We start from the raw sequence: 25,625 nt of genomic DNA on the forward strand, positions 1-25,625 counted from the left end.
TTACATTAGTAGGCCTAAAGTATGTGAAGCCACACACACACACACACACATTATACTTATCCTCATTAAGGCTGTAGAGCCCAGGTCACCATGATTGGTACACTATTATACACAATATGTGATCTTGAACATAAAACCGTCTAGAAGGATAGAAATGAGTCATCCTTGATGGTTGCTCCACAGGAGAACCCTACTCAAGTCATCTGCTGTCTAAGTTAAAGGGGCTTATGTGCTGTTTATTTGTACTCTTTTATGTAATTTATGTTCATCTGAGGATGCTGTATCAAAGGGAGTTTTTTCCCGGGGTGGTCTTTCAGCAGTGATGACGCAGGATAAAGAAGACCAGCATCAGAAACAGAGGCAGTAGTGCAGAAATAATGGGAGATGCTGCTTTCTCTTTAAGCAAACACTTCCCGGGGCGCTGGAGCGCACACACACACACACACACACACACACACACCACACACACACACACACACACACACACACACACACACACACACACACACACACACACACACACACACACACACACATACACACACACACAAATCAGTGTGTTAAAGACAAACTGGGATGAAAGAGCCTTAAGGAAAGAAAGGCGAGAGATGATTGAATGGGGGAGAAAAAGCACTACTTCTCAAAATGTTTTGCTCTTCTTTTGTCTATCTCAGGTTGGTGCTATAAGGGAATTATGCAACATAAAGAATGTTATTTATTAATTCTTAATGGTCTTATGAGCTAGTTCAGTGCCAAATAATCCAACAGGGAACAGTCTTATGGTGGCATTTTCACTGTTTAGCATTGGATTTATGAGTTTAGAGCGCTTACAAAAGTCTAAAAGGTACAATACACAGTAGCAAATCAGCTTTTATACTATGCAGTTACTGTGTCACGTCTACTCCCGCTCCCCCGTTGTATCACCCATCAGGCAGTATTGTTTGTTTACATGTTCAGACGCTACTCCGGTTTTTGTATTCACTCTATGTTCGTTCCTATTAAACTCACCGACTGCACCTGCTTTCTGACTCCCTGCGTCTTCAGTACATACTGTATCATTAACACCAGAGAAAAACATCTAATTACATAAACTCATTCATTCTGAAAATGAATAGAGTTGCATCCTCTTATGAGAAGCATTGAGAGCCAGAAGAGGGAGACAGAAGTAATCTACAGGCAGACTGGGTGAATTGGGACCAGAGGGGACCGGAGGGCAAAGGCCAATAGGTAATTTAATAATCAATCAGCACACAGAGAATTACAATTGATAGAATTGGAGGCAGAGCTTCCAATTAAAATGCAATGAATACAGTACATTGTGCACACACACATGCACACCACACACACGCACGCACGCACGCACTCACACACACATAACACTCAAATTAATAACATTACCAACGTAGTGCATTGAGGGATTTTGATGTATAAAAAGGTAAACAAAAGCATAAAGATCATAAAAACTCAAACAAAATGGTTATAATAGTATTCTTTACAATGGTGACGCTGCACTCCATCCCTGGTGGGCTCTATTCAATGTAGGGGGAATTAAAAGAGGTGGTAACAGATCAATAAAATCCAGTGTTTTTTTGTAACATGCAACAATCTATATGATCTAAATATTGTATCTTATTTAGCTACAAATATACATTTTATTTAACATGACCTAGAGACAATGGCAGTCAGTGCAATAAGTTAAAGACAAAGTCAATAAATTAAAATCAGAACCCAATCATCATACAGCAAACTCGACCCCTTGAACAACACACTCCATCTTGGTCCCATTTCTAAAGCACTTGCAACCAATTAAAAAGCCTGTAATGTGATTGCTGTGAGGTAATGTGTTGCTAGGGTACTCGTACTCCACACATAGATAAGGAAGATACATTGTTGAATTCAAAATCAGATGTTTTGCCTTCAAATTAGCCATCTTGGATGGGTACAAGGCAAGCTTTTCTAGCATTAGTTCCTGCTCAATTTACCACTTCTAAATAGTGTTACAACAGTGTGTAAACTCAAATGTTCTGCCGTGAACTGGCCATTGAAAGTAAATTACAACACAGTTTGACTTAAACGATTCTTCCGCAGCACCGGTTCAGTCTAGGTTCCAGACAGGCTCATACGAAGGTCGGTTTGAGGTCCTCCTTGAAGTTGACCTCCGGATGTGTGGAGCGGCAGAGACTGGTGAAGCCGCCATACTCACTGTCCGAGGAGTCTGAGGAGGAGCTGTCGCTGGAGGGGTAGGAGCCGTGTTGCAGGCAGGCGTCGCAGTAGGGACGATGGTAGTAGGAGTAGTCAGCCAAGCTGCTGGAGTCTGAGTCCCAGTAACCATACGAGTCCCTGCCATGTTCTCTGCCTGGCCCTCCCTCACCCCCCCCGTAACCATCTGGAGGGCATTTTCGAAGGGGTGGTGGCCGGTGCTCCCACCTTGAGCCGCGCCTCCCGCACCTGTTTGTTACCCTATGCCACGCCTCTACCCCTTCTTCTCCATCACTGTCGTCGGGGCAGAGATGATTAGTCTCTGTGGCGACAGGATTGAGCAGAGGTTGTGTTTTTGAGGAGTGCTTGTCTGGTTGTGAGAGCCCCGTGTCCCTCCTCCTTCCCCAACCAGGAGGCTCGGAGCCTGGGTAGTAACAGGGCGGAGGCCCCCCTCTGGGGGAATGGAATGGAGGTCTGCGTTTCCTCATTACGTAGGGGGAGATACTGGGGTAGCGGAAGAGGAGAGGGAGATTGGGGGAATGAGGAGTGCAGAGGGAGAGAGGAGAGAGGACAGAGGGATTGGTCGAGGAGGGCTGAGAGGGTCTCCTGAACCCCCTGCTGTGATTTGGTGAGCGGAGGGCCGTTTCCATGACAGTGTCCACGCTCAGTTCCTGGAGTATCTCCTGCAGCTGCTCACTGCTCACAAACCCTGCCTGCCTGACACCTGCCATCCACGGCGATGTGGTATCGCCATGGCAACCTGACAGTTCCGACTGAGCAGGGGCCAAACCCACCGGGGGGAGAGTGGATGAGGAAATGACATAGTTTGACTGACAGGAGGGTGTGGTTTGTGTCCCTCCCATCTCCCCTGGTGTTCTGACTCCTGTCTTGAAAGAAACAGAGGGCTGAGGGGAGACTGGGAGGTGAGACCTTTCCTCTCCACACTGCTGCTGGGACACAGTCCCCTCAACCTTACGCCCCCCTGCCTCTGTCTCCATCCCTGCACCCTGGATGTATGGGCCAAACTCTACACTGCACGGTTTAACATTCACCCAATCCCCTGGGGAGAAAGAGAGGGCAGGAGGGGGAGGAGAAGAGAGAGGAGCAGAGGTCGATTCAGAAGGAGGTGTACAGAGAGCAGATGTAGTGGGAGGAGCAGACAGAGGAGGTGGAGAGAAGGGAGGAGAAGAGAGGGTAGGTTCTGCTACGTCTCTCTGTGGCAGGGGAATTGGAGAGCAGTCGGACGGCACCACTGTGGTCTGGGTGGAGGAAGAGTGGAGGTTGGTGGTGGAAGAGTCCATTTCCTGGTCCTCGTGGGGGTGGGTATTGGACATGAGGCGCAATAGCTTGTCTTTGGCGTTGTTCACCTGCTCCTGCAGACTGTCAATTACAGCATTCTTCTGCCAAATGACAACAACAAACTTTTAAATCCCCTTCAAAACAAAAAACATCAACAACAAGAGTCAGGTTAAAGGTTAACCTAAAGATTGGTGCCGGGTTAAAGGTTATAGGTGAAGTTAGTGATGAGTAGGAGGGTATTCAGAATACAAAGTAAACAAGTTTAGGTATATACTATAGTGTTGAGGGGTCACAGAGATTATTCTGAGTACAGGACCATGTAGGGACCATTTTAGTCAGTAAGGAGAGTATTTCACTACCTTTTATAACCATTAGAGGGCGAGTGAGGGTTAAAATAATACATAGCCTACACACTGACTACCTCATTGAGGAGCCTCTTCATAGAGTTGTTCTCCCCCAGTAGATAGTAGACTTCATCCTGGCTGTAGACAGAGTGGACACTCTTACTGGGGCTGCTGAAGTACTTCGCCATCTGGCTAAGGTTGTTGTGCTCCTCCTCAAACCGACGCCACTGGGTTAACTGGGAAGAGGGGACCAAGAGGGGTGGAAAGGGGAAAGAGGGGAGAGGAAGAGGGGGATTGTGATGGATAGTCAGATAACTGTCAGACAAATGTGCCAGTCTTTGAGCATACCCTTGAATCTCCAGGTGTGTGTGTTGCTCATTGTTCAAGTACTTCCTTTCTTTCTGTCCAGGATGCATTCCTGTATCATAGCATCAGCTCACCACCAGTTACTTATGGGGAGTCATTAACTTGTTGGCGGAGGCTGTAGCGTGTTGACTCATGGATCAATGTGTGTCTTTGTATGAGTCACACAGCCTTGTTAACACACACACACTACGGTGAGGTATGGGAAACACTCATGTAGCCACTCGAATTGGGCCTGTCATAAATGATAGGGGTTTCTGCTCTGTCCGTCTTTTTGTGATGTGTGCTAACTGTCTCTCTCACCTGAGGTACAAACAGCATACAGTTGGTGGCGAGGGTACAGATGAAGATGGCTCCAGCTACCACGCTATAGACCACGTTAGGCCAGGCCTGCAGGAACCGCGACACTGGGACCGCCACCGCCGTGGACAGGGTGACCAGGCTGACCGCGGTCATGATGGTGGGGGACTGGTTGACCGGAGGGAGGCTGACGTTGCTGGTCAGACCGGCCAGGTAGGTCCCATACAGGAGCAGGCTACCCTGGAGAGAACGCAACATAACCACATAACGTTCATGACATGTTTACTATGACAAACCAACACAAACTCAGAGGAAACAGCTATAATGTGCTCTCATGTTTATCTGAGCCTTTCTCCCAGTTGTATGCTTTACCTTCATCACAGCGAGGAGGATAACCCACAGGTCTGAATAGAGAGAGGAACAGGAGTCCAGCTGAGACAGAGAGTAGGACAATTCCCTCTCCACCACCTTGACCATAGCCCCAATGGACAGTGCACATTTGACCGGGTCGGTTAGACTCCAGGCGGTCAGAACCAGCAGGTCCAGCAGAATCAACAGAGCTACCAAGCCCATCAACTGGATGTCTCTGATGATCTGAAACACGCACATAGAGTTCAGTAATACACCGTGCAACACACCTACTCTACTACACACTTCAACCAGAGAGACAGTGAGAGCAGCAGCCTGCTTACCACTCTCTTGTCAGGTACGCGTTGGGTGAATACTCTGTACAGCCGCCATGTTTTCCCCAGGATGGGCCCAAATACCAGAGTGCTGCCGATACAAAACATCCAGATCCTGGCCTAGGATACACCACAATAACATCAGGACATCCCATAATATCACACAGCACGGCACCGTTAGAGCAATGTGTGTGTGTGTGTTCTTACCTGTAGTATAGCTCTCACTCCTCCCCCTTGTAGGTGGGCGCGTTCCTCAAAAGCGAATAGGAATCCACTGCTGTAGGTGAGGACACTCCCACACAGAGTCAGCACATTGAGGTTAGGACTAGACATCTTCACTATCCTGAGACAGAGAGAGGAACAAACACAAAAGTTAGAATGTTCACGTCTGTGTATCGATTTGAGCATGTATATATGCTTTTATAGTGCTTTCAGAACGTATTCAAAGTATTGACTTTTTCCACATTTTGTTGTGCTACAGCCTGAATTTAAAATGTATTAAATTCCGATTTTTGTGGACACTAATCTACACACAATATCCCATAATGTCAAAGTGGAATTTAGTTTTTAGATTTTTTTTATAATTAATTAAACATGAAGCTGAATGACAGAGTGAAAAGAAGGAAGCCTGTACAGCAGGGTTCCCAATAGGCGACACAAAGCCAAATTCGGCCCTCAGGGGATTTTATTTTGCCCCCAAAGTTTTGAGCAAAAACGTATTTTATTTAAATATATATATATATATATATATGTAACGCAACAAAATGTGGAAAAAGTCAAGGGAGTTGAATACTTTCTGAAGGCACTGTAGTGTGTCTATGTGTATACCTGTTGTTCTTGAAGCGCAGGGTAAAGAGCAGGAAGCAGAATGCCAGCAGGATGCCACAGGAGAGAATAGTCCAGACCACTGCACAGAGCACTGGGGAGAGAGACTGCCTCTGCAGCTCCACTCCCATCTACAGTAGATGTCAATCACATTTCAATTAGAATATCTACACTAATGGGAAACACTTGAGTAAATACAGTAACTTTGTGTTTGTGTGTTTGTGTATGTGTTGATCATGTTAAGAGTATTGTATGTGTTTTGGTTGCTATCATTTGCATTCTGGAATGATTGGAGTAGGCCCAAAACCTTCAACCTGGTGGTTTCTTTGTATCGCCTCATAAATATATTGCATACAGACAACTTTTATGAACCTTTATTAATATTAATTATATCTTTATTAAATCAACCACACAATACAAGAGATAGAGAAAATATATTTTGGCACAAGCTTCTTTAACAAATAAAACTGACACAACACAGTGTCCTATTTTAAGAAGAGGTGATAGGTGAAAGGTTAAGGTGAGGAGGTAACGTCACTGACAGGAGAGATCACCAATGGTGCTGAGTTGACCCCACCGTTATTCTTTCGGGGGTTGAAGTATGCATAGAGTCTTTCTGCGAAGATGTAACCGGTGAACGAGTAGATATGAGATCTGGAATCCACATCGTAAAAGGACACCTGCCCCCCTTCCCAGTCCACGTACACCCCCACCCTCTGGGGCTTATCGACCAGTGGCAGGGGGACAGGAGGGGTCGACAGAGCCCAGTACTCAGTCCTGTTCCTCAGGCCTACTGTCCAGTAGCCATGTTCAGGGTTTAGGGTATTCCCTCCTTTCTTGTTGACAGACTCTCTCCCCACTCCTATGTCCCACTCTGTCTTCCCCTTCACCTGCACCTCGTAGTAGAACCTCCCTGAGGAGAAGCCATCCCTCCCCAGGACACTGATACCAGGGTAAAACCTCTCGGGGTTGTCAGGGAGGTTCAGCGCTGTATTGCCGTGGGCCACTTGTTTACCGTTGTCAGAGAGGATAAGTTTAGGGTGAGCTGTATCAGGGTCAAGGGTCACATCCACGGCACACTGCTGAGTTCTTGTAAGTTCTGTTTCACATAATCTTTTCACTTCATTCTTCAGTGTCTCCTCAAACTGGGATCCAGCTCTCCTCACAGCTCTTCTCACTGTTCCTACGTACACAACACTTTGAACTCTGATTTCGGACCAGTCCTTGGCGGGTGGAGGGGTGCACAGGGATGGGAAGCTATGGATGAGGTGGAGGTGGTCCTCAGTGAGTGAGAGCTGCTTCACCCCAGTGCTTCTCCTCTTTAGCTCAGTGATTTCCTGCTCCAGCTCTTTAATGAGCCCTTCAGCCCGCCTCTCTGCTGCTTTCTGCTTCTCTTCAATCACCTCAATGAGCTCAGCCTGGCTTCTCTGAATGGAGCGCACCAGAGCAGTGAAGACCTGCAAGCTCTCCCTAATCTCTCTCTCTGCATTTTCTTTGCCTGATTGTACTGTGTGTTTGATCTCCTTCACTTTCTGCAGTCGACCCTGAATCATCTGCTGCATTACATCTTCCATATTCCCCAGCTGAGCCCTCCTCTCTCTGCTTTCTTCCTCCAAAGGGACAACATTGTGTCTCTTATGTCTTTTCTCAGTGCAAACCTGACACATGTACGTCTGGTCACTTCTACAGAACAGCTCCAGAATTTTCTGGTGCCGCTTACACACTCTGTCCTCTATGTTAATCACAGGCTCAATCAGATTGTGTTTCTTGAAGGTGGCCAGTATATGGTGAGGATCTAGGTGAGTCTCACAGTAAGAGGCCAGACACTCCAGGCAGGACTTCAAGGCCTTGATTTTCCTCCCAGTGCAGACGTCACAGGGCACTTCTCCAGGTTGGGCTGCTTGGGGTTGGTCCTGTGTACTAGTAGCAGTAGCCCTAATTTCAACTGACCTTCTGAACTGATCGGCCATCTCAGCTATGAAAGTATTGACTTTGAGCTCAGGTCTTCTGCCGAATTTCTGCTTACACATGGGACACTGGCACGGGCTGGTGACATGCCAGTAGCCATGTATGCAGTCCTTGCAGAAGTTGTGTCCACACGGGGTGGTGATTGGGCTGGTGAACACGTCTAGACAGATGGGGCACAGGAACTGCTCCTCGGACAGCAGGCTGCTGGCGGAAGCCATGTCTGGGTCTGGGAAGAGATCCAAAAATAAACCACATGGGACTTCATGGAATCAGTTGGCTCTCGACCTTGGAATTTCTTTACTGGAATGTTTTTTTCTAGCTTACAGTAGACCACCAAGCTCTATGCAGTTACAGCACACCCAAATAGCTTTCTCAATACATGTAACCAATGGTACCAATCATATGATTTTATATTTCATTCAGAAATATGCATTTATAAACATATGATGAAAAGTCTAATACAGCCTAACAGATAAAGAAATTAAAAGGGACAGTGATGACATCCTCACATGTCAAATTCAATCTGTCTCTAAATCAAGCCTACTGTATACACATTAAAAGTAATGTAATACATTTTTTTTTTAAATATATATAACTGTATTCTTCCCCTTGATTATATTTATAACTGGGCTGGGAGGGACAGGTGTTGAAACTTGAATAAACAACCTAACGTAACAGACAACACAGCACAAATGAAAGAACCTCTACTCACCTCTGTATTCAGAAGAACAGCAATGTCAAAGACGATATATTTTGTACTCTATTAGGCTGTGTAGAGAGATTTGTGAGGGAATTTTGTCATGCTAAAGCACAAAGTTCTCTAGTTTAGTCTCATTTTAGAAGGTGACATTACCATGGCTTGTCCCGGTCCCTTACTGCTAAGCTGAAATGCAGCTGCTCTTAAAGGTACAGTACATGGCTGAATTAACCCTTAACATGACAGGAATCTCTCAGCTGAACCATGTACTATGGTTGCCATGCATCTAATACATTCACACTTCCTGTTCATATTATGTAGGAGTTCACAAAGCTTTTATTGTGCTGTAGCCCAGAAGATTTACTGAGGACCTGCCCAAATAACAAAGCCATTGAAAAAAGTATGCACATTTCAGATCAGTTCAATGCAAAGAGGATTCAATTTAATATTTCCACATAAATTAGATACAGAGACATATTGGGGCAGGATTAGTAATGAGCTGCATTTTCAGTATGTCATCATACAATCGTAAAGGACATCACAATACAGCCCAGCAAATGGGATTCTAGATTTCCTGGTAAGATACAATATATACCTCTCTAAATATTCAATATAAATCAATGCATGGAATTTTCAGTTTTCTTTAGAATGTAATCAATACAAGTTAAATCTCAATCTGATTGGCTCACATGAGAGATGATCAACGGTGCTGACATTTTGTCAATGCCACAAACCCCAAGGTTGAAGTACGGGTAAAGTTTCTCAGTGAAGGAACAATCGGTAAACGAGTAGATATGAGACCTGGCCTGGGCATTGTAAAAGGAGACCTCACCATCTTCATAGTCCACATAGACCCCCACCTTCTGGGGCTTCTCACTCAGGGAGAGGGTGGTAGGGTCAGTGGTGCAGGCCCTGTAGACGTTCCCTTTCCCCAGCTGGATAGTCCAGAGTCCATTCTCAGGCTTTGCTGTATGAATCGTTCTTTTAATGGACTCTCTGGCCACTCCTACACTCCAGAGAGTATTTCCCTTCACCTGCACCTCGTAGTAGAATCTTCCTGAGGAGAAGCCCTCCTTTCCCAGGATGCTGGCAACATAGAAGAACCTCTTTGGATTGCCAGGGTAGTTTTGTCGTCTACCGGGATGTCTAAGTTGTTTCACATCTTCAGAAAGAGTGAGATTGGGATGAGCTGTATCAGGGTCCAGAGTTACATCCACTGACCACTGCTGAATAACCTTGAGCTCAGCCTCCCACAACCCCTTCAATTCACTCTTCAGTGCGTCTTCAAACTGAGAGCCAGCTCTCTTCACAGCTTTCCTCACCATGCCGACATTCTCAACACTCTGAACCCTGATCTCAGACCAGTCCTTGGTGGGTGGAGAGGTGCACAGGGATGGTGAGCTCTGGAGGAGTTTTAGGTCAGTGATTTCCTGCTCCAGCTCTTTAATGAGCCCTTCAGCCAGCCTTTTGGTTTCCTTTTGCTTTTCTGAAATCACCTCAATGAGTTCAGCCTCGCTTCTTTCAATGGAGCGCATTAAAGCTCTAAAGATCTGACAACTGTTCTCTACCTCTTGCTCTGCATTTATTCCGCTAGATTGTAGTCTATTTCTGATCTCAATAACTTTCTGCTGTCTGCCCTGAATCATCTGCTGCACTTCAGCCTTTCCTAACTGTACATTATTCTTTCTGGTTTCCACTTCAAGAGGGACAGTGTTGTGGGTATTGTAGTCGGTCTTGAACTCTAGACATCTCCCATGCCTCTCACACATATGTTCTTCAGGATTCTCTACATGCTGTTGTCTCCTCAAGTTTGCGACTCTCTGATTGGGCTCCAGGGGAGTCTCACAGTAAGAGGCCTCAAAAGAAGAATTCACAGCCTTAACCTCCCTCCCAACACAGATATCATGGGACACCTCTCTAGAATGGTCCAGGCATTGGTCCTGGGGGCTTGTGTTATTTACCACGAATGGATTCCAGAACTCATCAACCATTTTAGATAATTGAGTATTGACTTTTAGCTCGTATATGTTAAGGAATTTCTCCTTGCACTGTGGACACTGGCACAGGACATTGCTTTTCCAGTATTCTCTGATACAATCCATGCAGAAGTTGTGCCCACATGGGGTTGTGACTGGTTTCTTGAGCACCTCCTCACAGATACTGCATATTAACTGCATTTCAGACTGTGGATTGTTAGCTGATGCCATGCCTGGGAACAAACAGAAAGTGAAACCAACTTTCCTGAATGAATCAACAATCTGTGTTATCTTGGCATTCATACCAGAATTATGCTTATGTATTTTCTTTTCAATTCTTGAATGCTATCGTTTCTAAACATACTCTTTAACAAAAATAAACTTCAAACATACACTACAAACAAGAGAAGCTACGATAAAATACAAAAATTCTAAGATTTTCTCTATCTCTTCTTACCTGAGATGATGTGTGTTGTTGAATTATCTTTTTTTTCTCTTGAATCCCAAAGTAAGACTGAGTTCAGGGGACTGGCAAGTGTTCAGAAAAATGTATAAGGAGAAAGTGTCTTCAGGTCTTCAACATTCAGCTCTGCTGTTTAGTTTCATTTCAGAAACAGGCTCCTCCCAGCACCATATTGAAAGACTTTGAGCTTTCTTCTCCATCTCTTAAAGGAGCAGATCTTCCTACACTGAGTGTACAAAACATTAAGGTCAACAGATGAAGAGAGAAGACACTGCTGGGAGGGGGGCCACAGGGGTCCACCCCAAAGACCATCTGATTATAGTCCTATCTCACACACATGCACATTTCCACGCCCATGAGGGTCCTAGTCTTAGCCATGGCCATGACAATACCAGTAAGAGGAACCTACTCTGTTTCTGCCTATATACAGAGAAGGAGTGTCTATCTTAGATAGGAGATGATAGGAGATGACTCCGCATATTTGGAAGGAATAAAGATGTGCTTGTGTGACTTGTATGTTGTCTTTGCAGCTGTATGACCCAGTGGTTGAATAAACTTGGTTTGAGCTTTTTCTAGTCATCCGTGAGTTTTTACTCTGTTTGTACAGACCCTAACAGTTGCCAATGTTGGCAGGATTAACCAAGATGTATAGTTGAACTGGAGAGTCCAAATCAGTGGAACAGGAGCCGGAACCTAAAAACAAGGTAGGTAAAGATCCTACCTGTTACTACTCATTCTGACATCTTGGGGAGGTGAGATTCTAATACAAATGAAAGGATACAGATCTGGAAAGCCTGAGTTTATTCAGTAGACCCACTGTATGTACTACTGATAGACCTAGGGGCTGGGGCCCCTAGGGGGGTTTAGCCACCAGAATGTTCGACTAGGCACTCTGTCCACCAGAAGATTAGACTAGGGGGTGGAAGTCCCTTAGGAGGGTCGGGGGAAGTGGCCATCCCTATGACATGTCTGTTTAATCATTTGTTATTACCTGCATAGTGTATGGAGAAATTGGCATGCTTGTATGATAGATTGTAGAAAAGTAGTCCATGTAGAAGAACAAAGGCAGGAAGTGCATTCGGTGGAGAATAGGAGGTATCCGAGGATATCTGTGCTTAAAGATGAAACATTGTCAGTGAGTGGGAATGTGGATGGTGATAGAAGGTTTCCTATAGCCTCATCCATGGTTGGAAAAGCAAAGGGATATTAGAACGTTGTTTTAAAGTGATTTGTGTGTATTAGCAGTAACAATAAGGAGAGAGGTTGGTTTAATGCCTTACTGGGGCGGGGAACCGTGACAGATTATGTTGAAATAGGAGGACAACTGAGTAATTTTGTGTGTGTTGTCAACAACAGTGATATTTGAGGCGTGACACTGGTATAAGGCATTAGGTCTCCTGTATTCTCCAGTAGTAAAATGTCAGACGCTTCAGTATCATTTTTAAAACAAGGTATCAGGTTCGGTGACCAAATTATTAAGCACCTATACTGTAAGTATTCTCCGGGAAGTGGGTATCACTACCTGGAAAAATAGTTTAAATTGTTGTGTATTAGAGCCGTGGGTGAGGAAATCTAAACACCCTAGACACCGTCGGGAGAAGCGTCTGTTACATCTGCTCCTGCCACGACCTCAACTGCTCATCCTGTGTCTCCTTGACCAGCCGCCACTCCCCCAGTGCTCTCTCCTTCTCCCTCTCCCTCTCTCTCTGTGTGTGTGATTGTGTGGGCAGAGACAGGTGTGCTGGAGTCAGAGCAGATCCCCACCAGCTGCAACCTGTTCCATAATCAAGACCTCTACAAATACTCAGTCCTGCCACTTCCACACTGCCAGATCATAATCTCTGCTCAGTCAGTCTACGTTTGTAGCCGTTTGTTACTATTTAGATCCTGTTATCCTGTTGTGCCTGTTTTCCTTGCCTGACACAGTTTTCCGCTCCGCTACAGTTCTGCCCGCTCTGACTCTGGTCCCTGTCTCCAGTCTCACATCTCCTCATCCTGCTACTTTGCCCTGGATTCCCCACTCTGCTGCTCCCTTGGATTCCCCTCAGGACCTGCTTACCCTGTCTCAATCCCTCTCGCTCCAACCTCAGCCTCCGCACCTGGTTTCCTGCAACCCGCCCGAGCTTCCCCTGGCCTGCACTCCATCTTCCCCCTGTGTTTCAATAAAAACCTTAGTTACTTCATCCGAGTCTCCTCGTCTGAGTCTGCTCTTGGGTTTCCCTGTTCCACTCCACGTAACAGCGCCAGAATAATAACTATTGAAATGGTGACCGACGGCCCCGATCCTCCCTTTAAAAAACCCATAGAGGAGCTGAAAGAGACGCATGAGCAATCTACCAATTCGGCTTGAATATGGGGCATTTTTTGCAAAATTGATGAAATTGGTCAGCTTCCCTGCTGACAGAAAATTCCAATCCAATAAAGAATTCAAAGATGCTATTGTGAGTTGGCACAATGACATAAAATACAAAATAAAAATCTCAATAAACTGGCATTTTGATGTCAGCGTTCTATCAACAGAAAAGCAAAACCAATAGAACCAAAACTAGCAGATGTACTCAGCATCAAAAGGACTGGGTACGTGAGTACGTTGATAGGATGGAAGATGTATTGCGCAGTAATCTGGCACTAGCAGATCATTTGAATCAAGATGCGGGAATTTGTACCTCCGCTTTGCTGGCAGGGATGAAACCCACCATCAAAACGGCTATTGCAGGGTAAGTGCGGCTGTGCAGACATTTTCTTCACTGACTGGTGAGCAACAGGAAGCACTCCTGAAAGCGGCCGGAGTTGGGAGTAACGCATAGGTTTATTTGGCCTCTGTGAGGTCGTCAAATTGGCAAAATGTATGGCGAAAAAACATTATGTTCAGTGGAGTAACAGGGACAGAATCTAAAGCTATGCAATTACTACCCATGCTGTGTACAATGGGTCCAGTAACAATACCGGGCTCATTATTTATGGTAGCTGTGGTAGAACCGATTTGGGGTTTGGATAATCTTTGCAAAATGCAAGGGCAATGGATTATAAAAGGTAACAAATGACAATTGGCACGGCCAAACAGTCCTCGCAAGCTTAGAAAAACATTGGGGTTTTTAATTTCGTTTGACACTTCATTCCATCTTATTCTGAAATAGCTTTACAGAATTGACAAAAGGGAGGAGGGGTCCTTGCGAGAAATTAGAGTGTAGTTAATATTGGAAACAATTATAATTGTAGAGTTTTAAAAAAGCAATTGTGTCAAGTGCCAGCATTGGGGTTACCAAACCTAAAATTACCTTTTAAATGTTAGTTCATGAGCAAGAAGGGCATTGTAGTGAGGTGGTTACGCAAAATTATAGGGAAAAAGAGAGACCAGTCATGTACTGAAGTTAATCGTTAGACTCGGTGGCGAGTACATTAGAAATGTACTGAAAAACCCAATACAAACCTGGTACACAGAATGTTTGAACTTTCTTTAAATAATTAGTCTGAAATACAGGGAAAGAAAAGGGAAAGAACAGACTCACTTAATGGTGACCTCTGTTCTGACTTTCTGGTGAGGCGTGATCACCCTGAGATTTAAGTATAATATGTACATGTTGGTAAATATGAAGAAGTGTATTGCTGTTGTTGTTTTGTTTGTTTTGTTTTTGTCTTTGCTTCAATACAAATCTCACCAGATTGAGTCTGCTGTATGGTCAGGAATTCTCTCTAAAGGTTACCCCTCTAACTCCCTGACCCTGTAACTCTGCGGTGAGATCGGCAATATGATAAGCCAATTTGCAAAACAGTATGTTGTTATTCTCATTGACATTTGTCTTAGACATTTATATTAAGAAAATTGGGAATGTAATAATTAGTCATACAGTGAATAGTTTGTCTGGATTTCCTGAATCAGAAATGCCCTAAACTGTTGTTCTGGTCTGTCCTCTCTCAAGGTTATGGTGATAGCGACCCCAGTCTGTATCTAGATGCATGGAAGGGATCATTCGACCGAGAACAGTGTGAGCCTTACCCACTCTAACCGGCTGAAGAAATGGTGACAATGGTGTTCACTATGACCCTATCCTCCACCACCTCTACCTGAGACATGAGTCCGAGCCAGCAAACGGTGTACAGCATCCAGTCGAAGCTATCAATGCCTTTTCTCTCAGGAGCGCAGCATGATTCCTGAGACCGTCCATGTGGAGTGAGCATGGAGAGAGATCATGTCCAAACTTATCTCATGCTGCTGGTGTACTGGTTGGAAAATGGTCAAGACAGAAATGGACAAGACAGAATGGACCGTAAACGTTGGTGGTGAGACATTCGTGTGCTTCGTCTGCTTGGGAAAATCAGATTATTCCCCAGATATTGAAATCGGGGACATTATCAAGGGCCATCCACTTTGACAGGCATGAGTTACATGTGTGCCATTGGGAGTATGAACTGTAAAGCTATCCAAAGATGAAAATGAAGAGACGCCAGACAAATGAGAGCCGGGAGGGAGGGGGGTGATCACTGTTCCACTTGATGGACTGTTGGAGACTGACTAATTGACTTGAGCACAATTTAGTATGTTTATAACTACATAAGTGGCCTAGCAGTAGTGATCAATGTGTTATGGGTTAGATGGAATGATCTATGTGCAAATGTATTTGTGGCCGGAGGCAAAGTACAAAGGGGGCCTGTCTCTGAGACAGAATGTTTCCATAAGGGTGAGATAGGAGTCATATGATAGAGATAATACTATATATTGTGAACTATTGCCTTATAATAGGTCTTATTGTCACGAGTGCTGTCTTCAAATTCCCTGTCATAAAGGAGCCAAGGCGCAGCGTGCCGGTAATTCCACATCTTTATATAAGGAAACCGAAAACAAAACAATAAACAGGTACGCAGGAAGAAACGTAACGCACTATGCCGTACACGCACAGAAATAACAATAACCCACAAACACAGGTGGGGAAAAGGCTGCCTAAGTATGATTCTTAATCAGAGACAACGATAGACAGCTGCCTCTGATTAGGAACCATACTCGGCCCAAAACAAAGAAATACAAAAACATAGAATGCCCACCCTACACCCTGCCCTAACCACATAGAGAAACAAACCCTCTCTCAGGTCAGGGCGTGACACTTATAGCTTCCCTGTTTTATATTATTGTATTCTCTCTATGTTTTGCATCATGATATTCACTTGAGTATGAATGGGTTGCTTATTCTCAAATAACTCTTTGTGTATGAGTCCGGAAAATGTACAATGGACTGAGGCTATGTGCAAGAATTTATACTACCTAGTGATAAGAAGACCGGGAGATGTGTGGAGGAGTACCAAAGGTTCAGGACTCGGGATGGGACGATAACACCACCTGCCTAGCCACAGAGATTCATTGTACATACTAGACTCAGGAGGGGGTAGGACTTGTCTGGGAAAACAGAGGGCAAAGTGATGATGACATCGCGTGGGAACACCTCCTGTAAACCTGCAGCCTGACGGGGGAAGTCTGCCTATTATCATGAGATGTACAGAGCCTTCATTTTTGTGGACCCCAGCAGAATAGTATCCCAAAGGTCTAGAGTCAGGCTAAGGGAGAGTGGGAATCGTCATGTTATCAAACTTCGGTTATTGCCATACATTTTATGCATAGCTTAACGCATTACTAATACTTGTCATATTTTGTGTTTTCTTGTTCATTTCAAGACTTTTGCTATCACTCTCTTAGGAACCCGAAGGAGGAAGAGAAAGTCACAAGCTCCAGCTGAAATTCATTTTCATTATTATAGTATAACAGGAGGGGTAATGGCAGATAGGGAGGTGTGGGGGGGGGGGGGGTGAGAGTGTATATAGTATAATTATAAGTTTGAGACCAGGGCCATAAGCCATGGAAGAAGACTACATAGTCAGAGGCCATAAGTCTTGGAGGTGTAAACATACAAATCAATTGAGAATATTAATCATGTTTTCTCTTCTGTTCATTTATAAGTCATTTTGTATAAGTTTGTATAATGTTGAACAGTATGGAGTTACTATTCAAAAAGGAGGGAATATTATTGATTACATGTATAAGGAATGTGTGTGTTCGGGGTCAAGGAAGGGTAAAGAGGAACTAGGTGTGTGGAAAGTTACTTATTGATACGAGAGATTACGTGGTAGCTTACTCTCGCGTAACTGTGTAGTCTGGAATGGACTACAATTGCAGCCCACAGGTAAAAAATAGCAGACCCTGGATAAAAACGTGTTTTAAGGACACGTTCAACCCGACGAATAGTAAGCATTGTTCCTAGACGTAATGGATATGCCTCTGGTGGCAGGAAATGTTATTTTGTTGAAACCAAACCAAGGTTTATTTCATTTGTTTATTTAACCTTTATTTAACTAGGCAAGTCAGTTAAGAAGAAATGATTATTTACAATGACGGCCTACCCCGGCCAAACCCTCCCCTAACCTGGATGACGCTGGGACTCCCGGTCACGGCCTTAGACCGTTGTGCCACTCGGTCCCCCCAAGTTGATAAAGGACGCCAGGCTACGGAAGCTTCTGCAACAAGCCATCTGTCTGTAAACAATGGCTTGTTGCGGGACGATGCAAAACCTGACCCTGAACCCTGAACCTGCGTGCATGTGTGTGCATGTGTGCATGTTTACATGTTTACTTTACCGTGCTGAGGGTACATAGTCTCTGCAGTATCTCCAGGTCCTCCTGTGTATTGACTCCAGGGTGGATGAGGCAGAGTCCGGAGTCACAGTGAGAGCTGCAGTTCAACTCTGGCTCCATGGCTAGACCCACACCGTCAGCCCTCACACACACATCCTGAAGAATAAGATACAGTTGTCATGAACTATCTCTGCACACTACAATACTACATACAGATACTTATACACTGAGGGGAGAAATACAGACATATATTTAATACCACGCTTACATGTGTATTATTACACACAAACTCTCTTTCTCTATTCCCATTCTCCCACCAACACCACATTGTTTTAATATACAGGAATGCAGAAGTCTAGATAGAACAACTATACCCAAGTCTCTCCTATTCACACCACAGAATACAGGATCACTGTTCAGCACTCACCACAGGGTGGCGCCATTACAAATATTCCCAGTGAACAGAAGTGGTTTTAGCAGGGGCCTGTGACACTGCTCATGGAAAACACAAGACAGTGAACTTGGAGTGGGGAAAATATAAAAACATAAGATTCATATATCAGTGTGACAGAAAAATGACACAACTATTCCAGTCTCGTGACTAAGTTTAATAAGGGCAGATTGGACAAACAATTCCCACAGAAACTGCAAGAAAGCTACAGGGAAAGACAATGCATAGAAGGCTACAGCGAGGTTTGACCAAACCCAAAAGAGCACAGGATCTGGCCAATTTGAGAGGAAGCTTGCAAGCTTCTGCTTGTCCTCAGTCTCTACAAGACAGCACAGAGCTGAACAACACAATACATGACCACACTTCAGACCAAATCATCTAGATTTAGTGTGTGTGTGTGTGTGTGTGTGTGTGTGGGTGGTTGGTTGGTTGGTTGGTTCTTCTATGCTTGTGGGAACCTAAAATCCCCCAAAGTCCCCACAAAGATAGTAAAACAAGGAATAGTCTCCCTCATGGGGACATTTACGACATCTCCATGAGGACAAAGAATATTTTAAGCTTAGGGTTAGAATTAGGGTAAGAGGTTAGGTTTAGGTTTAGTATTAAGGTTAGGGATGAGGTTAAGGTTAGGTTTAGGGTTAGGGAAAATAGGATTTTGAATGGAAATCAATTTAGGTCCCCACGAGGATAGAAGAACAAAATGTGTGTGTGTGTGTGTGTGTGTGTGTGTGTGTGTGTGTGTGTGTGAGTGAGTGTGTGAGTGAGTGAGTGAGTGAGTGAGTGAGTGAGTGAGTGAGTGAGTGAGTGAGTGAGTGAGTGAGTGAGTGAGTGAGTGAGTGAGTGAGTGAGTGAGTGAGTGAGTGAGTGAGTGAGTGAGTGAGTGAGTGAATTAATAAGTGAGAGTGTGAGAGAGAGAGAGAGAGAGAGAGAGAGAGAGAGAGAGAGTATATTAAGTGTATTCATTGTGTACCAATTTCACTGTAATATCATAATGTTCTTTGTTAGTTTTTTTAAATTTGATTTAACCTTTATTTATACAGGTTTTTCTCATTGAGATAACATATCTTTTCCAAGAGAGACCTGGTCCAATAGCAGCAGGGGGAACAACGTTTCAGACAAAACAACTTACATACACTAACACAACAATAAACAAAACTATAAACACACATAAAGTACAACAAAAACATTTTACGTAACAAACATGAGTCTTGACTAAAAACAGCTGGCCTAAAGACAATTACACTCTTCTATGATATATACATCGATCAAATTTGACCCAACATGGCCTTATAAATCAGTGTATACCAGTGTTTAGCCTACGCAAGGTCAATGACGACCAGCCAACAGCGCTGTAGAGATCACAATGATGTGTTAGATGATTTTGAATTGTAATGAACCTGAGGGCTGCATGATATACTGAATCAAGTGCTCTCAGGGTAGTGGTTGAGGCCTGCATATATGTAACATCACTAAAATCTAAAAGCGCCAGTAATGTACATCGTACCAGCTCCTTCCTGGCCTCAAAAGAAAAACAAGCTTTATGCCGGTAATAAAAACCTATTCTCAGCTTGAGCTTCCTTATCAAGTTCTCTACATGCACAGTGAAGCTCAGCTTATCATCAACCCACACACCCAAATCTTTGTACACTTTAACTTGCTCTATAGTATGTCCAGCCAATGTAGCAATGACATGATTAGTAACATGCCTGGCATTTGAAAATACCATGCATTTTGTTTTACCCAAATTTAGAACCAGCTTTAAATCATACAGATTCTGTTGTATGATGTTAAATGCTCTTTGGGCATTTTCAAAAGCTAAAAATAAACTACTACCACTTGAATAAAGAACAGTATCATCTGCATAAAAATGAACACCCGCTGTTTCAATAAGATCCCCAATGTTGTTGATATACAAAATGAACAACAGTGGGCCCAAAATAGAACCTTGCGGAACACCTGAGCACACCTCTATGGACTCAGATTTACAACCAGGTAATTTATAAACCAATCTAGAGCATGACCAGTAATTCCACAACATTTTAACCTTTGCACTAACACAGCATGGTCCATGGTGTCAAAAGCCTTTGACAAATCAATAAAGACAGACACACAATGTAACTTCTTATCTAGAGCACAGTGGATGTCATTTAAAACCTTCAATGTTGCTGAAACAGTGCTGTGGCCAGACCTAAAACCTGGTTGCATTCCATTTAAGATGTTGTTTTCTTGGAAGTAGGCCTTTAGCTGCCTACTAACTAAGGACTCCAGTACCTTAGACAGTACAGACAATTTTGATATGGGTCGATAGTTGTCAAGTAGCAAAGGTTCTCCACCTTTCAGGAGAGGCAGTACAAAAGCAGATTTCCATAACTTGGGGATTTCCTTAACATCAAGCGTGAGGTTAAAAATACATGTTAAGGGGGAGCAATAATGTCTGCAGCTAGGTGTAGGAAGCAGGGATCTAGTTCATCAGGGCCAGGGGATATTTTTTCATAAATTTATTTCAGGGCTTTACACACTTCTGAAACAGAGAAGGATGAAAAGGAGAACCTGGTGAAGGAGTGCACAGGGGTGTCAGGTAAATTCATAGGGGGCTCAATTATACCTTTGACCTTTTCAAATAAACTGCCTGCATCTAAAAAATGCTGATTCAAGGCTTTCAGAATGGAGGTTCTCTCAGTTACAATCTGTGTGTCTACCAACAATTGTTTGGGAAGCTGTGTATCTTTTTTGCACTCCAAATCTTTCACTATTTGCTAGAATTTGGGTGGATTATTTAAATTATGTGAAGTAGATTTCAGGTAGTGGTCTGCTTTCAATTTACGGATCATAGCCACACCCATATTTCGAAGACGTTTAAAAGCCATCCAATCATCTGCCAAACCAGTCCCTCTTGCATTAGCCCACATAGCATTTAATTCCCTTATGATTTTTGTAAGTTCCTTAGTAAACCAAGGGTTCTCTCTGCCCTTAATCCTGAATTTTTTAAAAGGGGCATGCCTATTGCATACATCCTGGAATGCGTTGTGGAAGTAAGAAAAGGCTAGTTCAACATCAGGAATTAATGCCATTCTATTCCATTCGATGCAAGATACATCATGTAAAAAACCTTGAATGTTAAACCGCTTCCAGTTTCTTTTCGTAATGACACGTGGAGATTTCTTAGGAATTTTACCATCTCTCACACAGGCAATAGCACAGTGATCACTTATGTCATTTGCAAAAATACCAGAAGCATTAAAACGATGAGGAGTATTGGTTAAGATCAAATCAATCAAAGAGGATTTCAGAGGATATTTTATATTCAACCTAGTTACACTGTTGACAATCTGAGTGAGATTATAGGTATTGCATAGAATGTTGAGTTGATCAGAGCTTTTGTGACCTGCCTGGAAACCACAGATGTTAATGAGCTTGACAGGTAACTTACAGTGTAAGCCAGTGGGTCTGCATATAAGTGAGCTGTTTAGTCCCTGACAAATAAACAACAAATCCATACATAAATCACAATATACAGCACCTAGAAGCACTATAGGTTTATATTGTGCATTTTTATGAGGTTGCATCTGGGTTGCATTGCCTGGCTACCCAAACTCCTTGCTCCGGCCAAATGCTACGCAACAGCCACACGTCCGTTAGTTTCTTCTCCGCAATGAGTCTGGATCTGAGTACCTCCCTGACGATTACTAGAACGAAAATCAATTTTAGACCGTCTGATTGGTCCTAGAAACCTTTGGGTTGGGCCGAGCCAGAACACTTGTGAGTAAAGCGGCCGTTTTTTTGAAAATGTGTCATTGGCTTTGATACTCTGATTGGTTAGAGATGATCCAATCGCTGATGACTTTGTTTTGTACAACACCTCTTATTCTGACATCACCACAAACGACTTCAATGATGGCAGTCTCAGACTGAAGTATGTAGCGAACGATAGAGCAGTGGAAAAGTTCTGTTTGAGTCGTTAGGCAATGGGTTGCACTGACATGTCGCTGATATAATTATGTACGATCGACCATGACATCATACAATGTTTCGATCTGTCTTCTACATTACCATTTTAATAACCACACTGTCTCATGAGCTACATGTATATGTACGTCTGTCTGTCATATTTTGTGTATAGAGAGCTTACGAAGGGGTGGGTATTTAAGTCTGTTTGTCCGTTCGCTTGTCTGTCTGTCTGCCCTTCTTTACCTGGGTCTAAATGAATGTGTTTATGTGTGCCCAGTAGTAGTGTGTGTGTGTGTGTGTGTGTGTGTGTGTGTGTGTGTGTGTGTGTGTGTGTGTGTGTGTGTGTGTGTGTGTGTGTGTGTGTGTGTGTGTGTGTGTGTGTGTCACACCATGTCACTGTCTGTGGGCTGACTAAGATATCCCCAGGGCTGTAACCGTCTCACAGTATAAGCAGTCGCAGGCTGATGACAGAGCACTTTCACTATGGTGTGCCTTTGATTGGTCTTAATCCTAGGTCTTTGTTTTTCAATCTCAGTGGTTAAACAAGGATGATCACCATTTAGATGCTTCCTCGCTAGTCAACAACTCCGAGAAGCTACCAGTTTAAGACACAAGTTACTATAATGCTACTAAAGCCTGCAGGCCTACAAACACCCATACCTTATATCAAACAGCATATGTATCTTTTCTGGAGAAAATCTTCAGTAATAGCTATTTAATTAAGTCGTACGTAGGCCTGTTAGGATGACACGAGTTGTAATTGTCTTGTCAAAATGAACAATGACTTCTTCCGTTTCTTTTCTGGGGGTCTGGGAAATGTCTGTAGTGTCCTTCCTCGTATCCTTTCGTAATTTTCCCAGTTTAGATCACAGCTTTACGGATTCCTGCAGGCACAACCGGACTAGAGAGGCGTTTACGCATTTTTTTCAAAATCCTCTCCACCGGTTTCAACCACATTGAAACGTGTGCCAACAAAGGTCAGTCAACACTTAGCCACAGGGGTCGGTGTGAGCACCGAGCATGAGGCCTGTTCCTGGCCCCGCAGCAGTTTGACGGACATGTTTTGACAGTGCATGATGGTTATAATGTGTGTTTGTCTCTACATGTGTCCTTTAAACTCATGTGGCCTTAACCACAAATCATTTCTGAGCTTCCTGTGGCCTTAGGCGGAGAAGACAACTTTACTGTAAAAGCTTATAGTTAGCCTATTTTCTTTCACTTGTGGCCTCACTATCTACTCCGTTCACCTGAGAGATTATGTGGTATCAAGATCAGTCAGGGACCAATTACCAGTAGGATTGTCACGGATAGGTGTAACCCTGTGGCTTTGAGCCTCCTTTTGTCCACCCAGTACCACTTTCAATTGTTTTTAATCCATTCATTGTCCCTGTCAGTTTGCCTGGCCCAATCCCCTCTTTCCCTTTTAAGATTAGAGGGGTGGCACGGGGAGCAGCGGGTGAACTGCATGCGGTTAGCAAAGCTGGACAAAGCGCAGCCAGTGTTCTGCAGGGGCAATATTGAAACATTCCACCTCGCACTGTAATCCGTTTAGCAATTTATTCTAAGATGATCAAATCAAGTGTAAGAATGCAGTTATTGGCATAGCTTGCCCTTGCCTCAAGCCAGTGGCTAGACATAGTATACTAGCCACATGGTGCACACTCCATATGAGGCTCTTATTAAGAATTATCCCTATAACTTTCTCTTCTATGAGATTTTTGCCAATTATTATTTTCCTACTTTGGTGTATAACTTTCCTTCTTGACATGCATGTGCAGTTACATCACTCGTTTCTGCTTGGAGATATTGAAAGTGTTACAGCTGTCTTGTGTTACATTCATCCCTTGTCTCCCCTATTAAACTTTAAATAAAAGCCTAAATGTGTTGTAGTTTAAACTGCTTGAACATAAGCATGTTTTCAAACTGACTGCTTTGTCTTTCTTGCCAAAACATATTTAAATCTCAACTAAAAACAATGAATCAAAAGAACAAATTGAACTTGACTATAACCTACAGGGTTCAAGTCCTAACTTTCACTCTCAAAAGCCTACTAACTCAATGAATGGCATTGTCTACTTTCTTTCACATGCAGTGGTTTATCATAGGTTATCATGAAAAACATTTAAAATCACTTTTCATTTTCAAAATATGTCATTTTAACGCACATCTTAATCAATCGTTATTGTATTAACACGTCTGTGTCGGGATTTTGAAATAGCAATAGCACGATCCCACAGAATAGCAGCTAATTTCGGCGTTAAAGGGCTATGATTCCTCCTCACGATAATACCGCATCAATCATATGAACAGAGGTCTCTGAGAAACGACTAAACACAACAGCAGACCAACCTGACGGAGCACCTAAATAACCGGTGAGGGATGTCAGAGGGGTGCGCGGAGAGTCCCTCCGCTTAGCCGCTGTCCTCGCACCATCGCTGGAGTCTCACGAAGTGAAACAAACTGTCCCGGAAATTTAACTCCACGACTGGGACCTATAGTGAATCCCTTCCAAAAATCCAACCAGAAGAATAATAATCCTTTTTATGACAACTGAGAACTCTCCAAAGTAGGCCTATCCCAAAATGTTTCCTGGTGTCAGGGAGAAAAAGTATAGTCTGCAACAAGTTTTCATGAGCAGGGTAGATAGAGTGTGAGAGAGTGGGAGATTGAGGGAAAGGTGTGTGTGTGTGTGTGTGTGTGTGTGTGTGTGTGTTTCGCTGTAATTAATTAGCGGGTAGCGCGCTGCGGAAGTTTCAAGCTTTTATTTACACAAATACAGTGAAATGCCTTTCTTGCTTGCTCTTTCCTAACAATGCATTAATCAATATCAGTAGTACTATAAACATGTAATACAAAGTAAAGTAGAACAAAAATACACGAGAAATAGAAATAAGAACAAGAAAAAGTACAGTAAGTAAGGTACAGTATATACAGGGTCAGTTCCTGGGTGCCAATACCATATTTACAATATACTGGGATACTGGAATGATAGGATTAAATATGTATAGGGCTAAGGTGACTTGGCATCAGGATATAATAAACGGAGCAGCAGCACCTTATAAAATGATTGTGTGTGTGTGTGTGTGTGTGCGCGCGTGCGTGCGTGTGTTTGTTTGTTTGAGGGTGTTTGACTGTAAGTGTGAGTGAGTGTGTAGACCCTTATGAAAAAACCACATGAATTTAACGTGATCACATGTAGTGTTCCAAAAACACATGTTTTCATGTGATCACATGTGATCTTATGTGAAGTTAATGTGATAACATGTGACAACATGTAAAGCAACATGTGATAACATGAAACTACACATGTGAAATTATGTGGTTTTTCTGTAAGGGGAGTGTGAATAGAGTGAGTGTGTAAGTGGGCATAGCGACAGTGTAAAAATTAAATAGAAGGGTCAATGCAGATAGTCCGTGTAGCCATTTTATTAGCTATTTAGCAGTCTTATGGCTAGGGGATAGAAGCTGTTCAGGATTGGGGATAGAAGCTG

The 25,625-nt window shown here is 43.5% G+C and overlaps 2 protein-coding genes across 4 annotated transcripts; both read right to left on the reverse strand.

The window, feature by feature from the left end:
* Nucleotides 1-1,212: 1,212 nt before the first annotated feature.
* Nucleotides 1,213-24,823, reverse strand: LOC106582119 (putative G-protein coupled receptor 156). 3 transcript variants are annotated; one of them, XM_045704635.2, is made up of 9 exons: nt 24,484-24,823; nt 17,739-17,891; nt 6,017-6,144; nt 5,396-5,531; nt 5,198-5,308; nt 4,878-5,099; nt 4,509-4,745; nt 3,920-4,078; nt 1,213-3,599 (listed from the first exon to the last, which is right to left on the reverse strand). In XM_045704635.2, the coding sequence occupies exons 2-9, from the start codon at nt 17,853-17,855 to the stop codon at nt 2,118-2,120; spliced, it is 2,592 nt and encodes an 863-aa protein (XP_045560591.1). In that variant the 5' UTR covers nt 17,856-17,891; nt 24,484-24,823; the 3' UTR covers nt 1,213-2,117. The 3 variants fall into 3 exon arrangements, with proteins under 3 accessions (XP_045560591.1, XP_045560592.1, XP_045560593.1); XM_045704636.2 differs by lacking the exons at nt 1,213-3,599; nt 3,920-4,078; nt 4,509-4,745; ... (2 more) ...; nt 5,396-5,531; nt 6,017-6,144 and adding an exon at nt 6,387-8,207 and having other exon boundaries at nt 24,484-24,822; XM_045704637.2 differs by lacking the exons at nt 1,213-3,599; nt 3,920-4,078; nt 4,509-4,745; ... (4 more) ...; nt 17,739-17,891; nt 24,484-24,823 and adding exons at nt 6,387-8,207; nt 8,694-8,856.
* On the reverse strand, nt 9,099-11,557 carry LOC145862574 (E3 ubiquitin-protein ligase TRIM39). Its single transcript, XM_082967089.1, has 2 exons — nt 11,112-11,557; nt 9,099-10,887 (listed from the first exon to the last, which is right to left on the reverse strand). The coding sequence occupies exon 2, from the start codon at nt 10,883-10,885 to the stop codon at nt 9,350-9,352; it is 1,536 nt and encodes a 511-aa protein (XP_082823215.1). The 5' UTR covers nt 10,886-10,887; nt 11,112-11,557; the 3' UTR covers nt 9,099-9,349.
* Nucleotides 24,824-25,625: the final 802 nt, after the last annotated feature.

This window comes from Salmo salar, chromosome 21 (assembly GCF_965601325.2).
Source record: "Salmo salar chromosome 21, fSalSal1, whole genome shotgun sequence".
Classification (NCBI taxonomy): domain Eukaryota; kingdom Metazoa; phylum Chordata; class Actinopteri; order Salmoniformes; family Salmonidae; genus Salmo; species Salmo salar.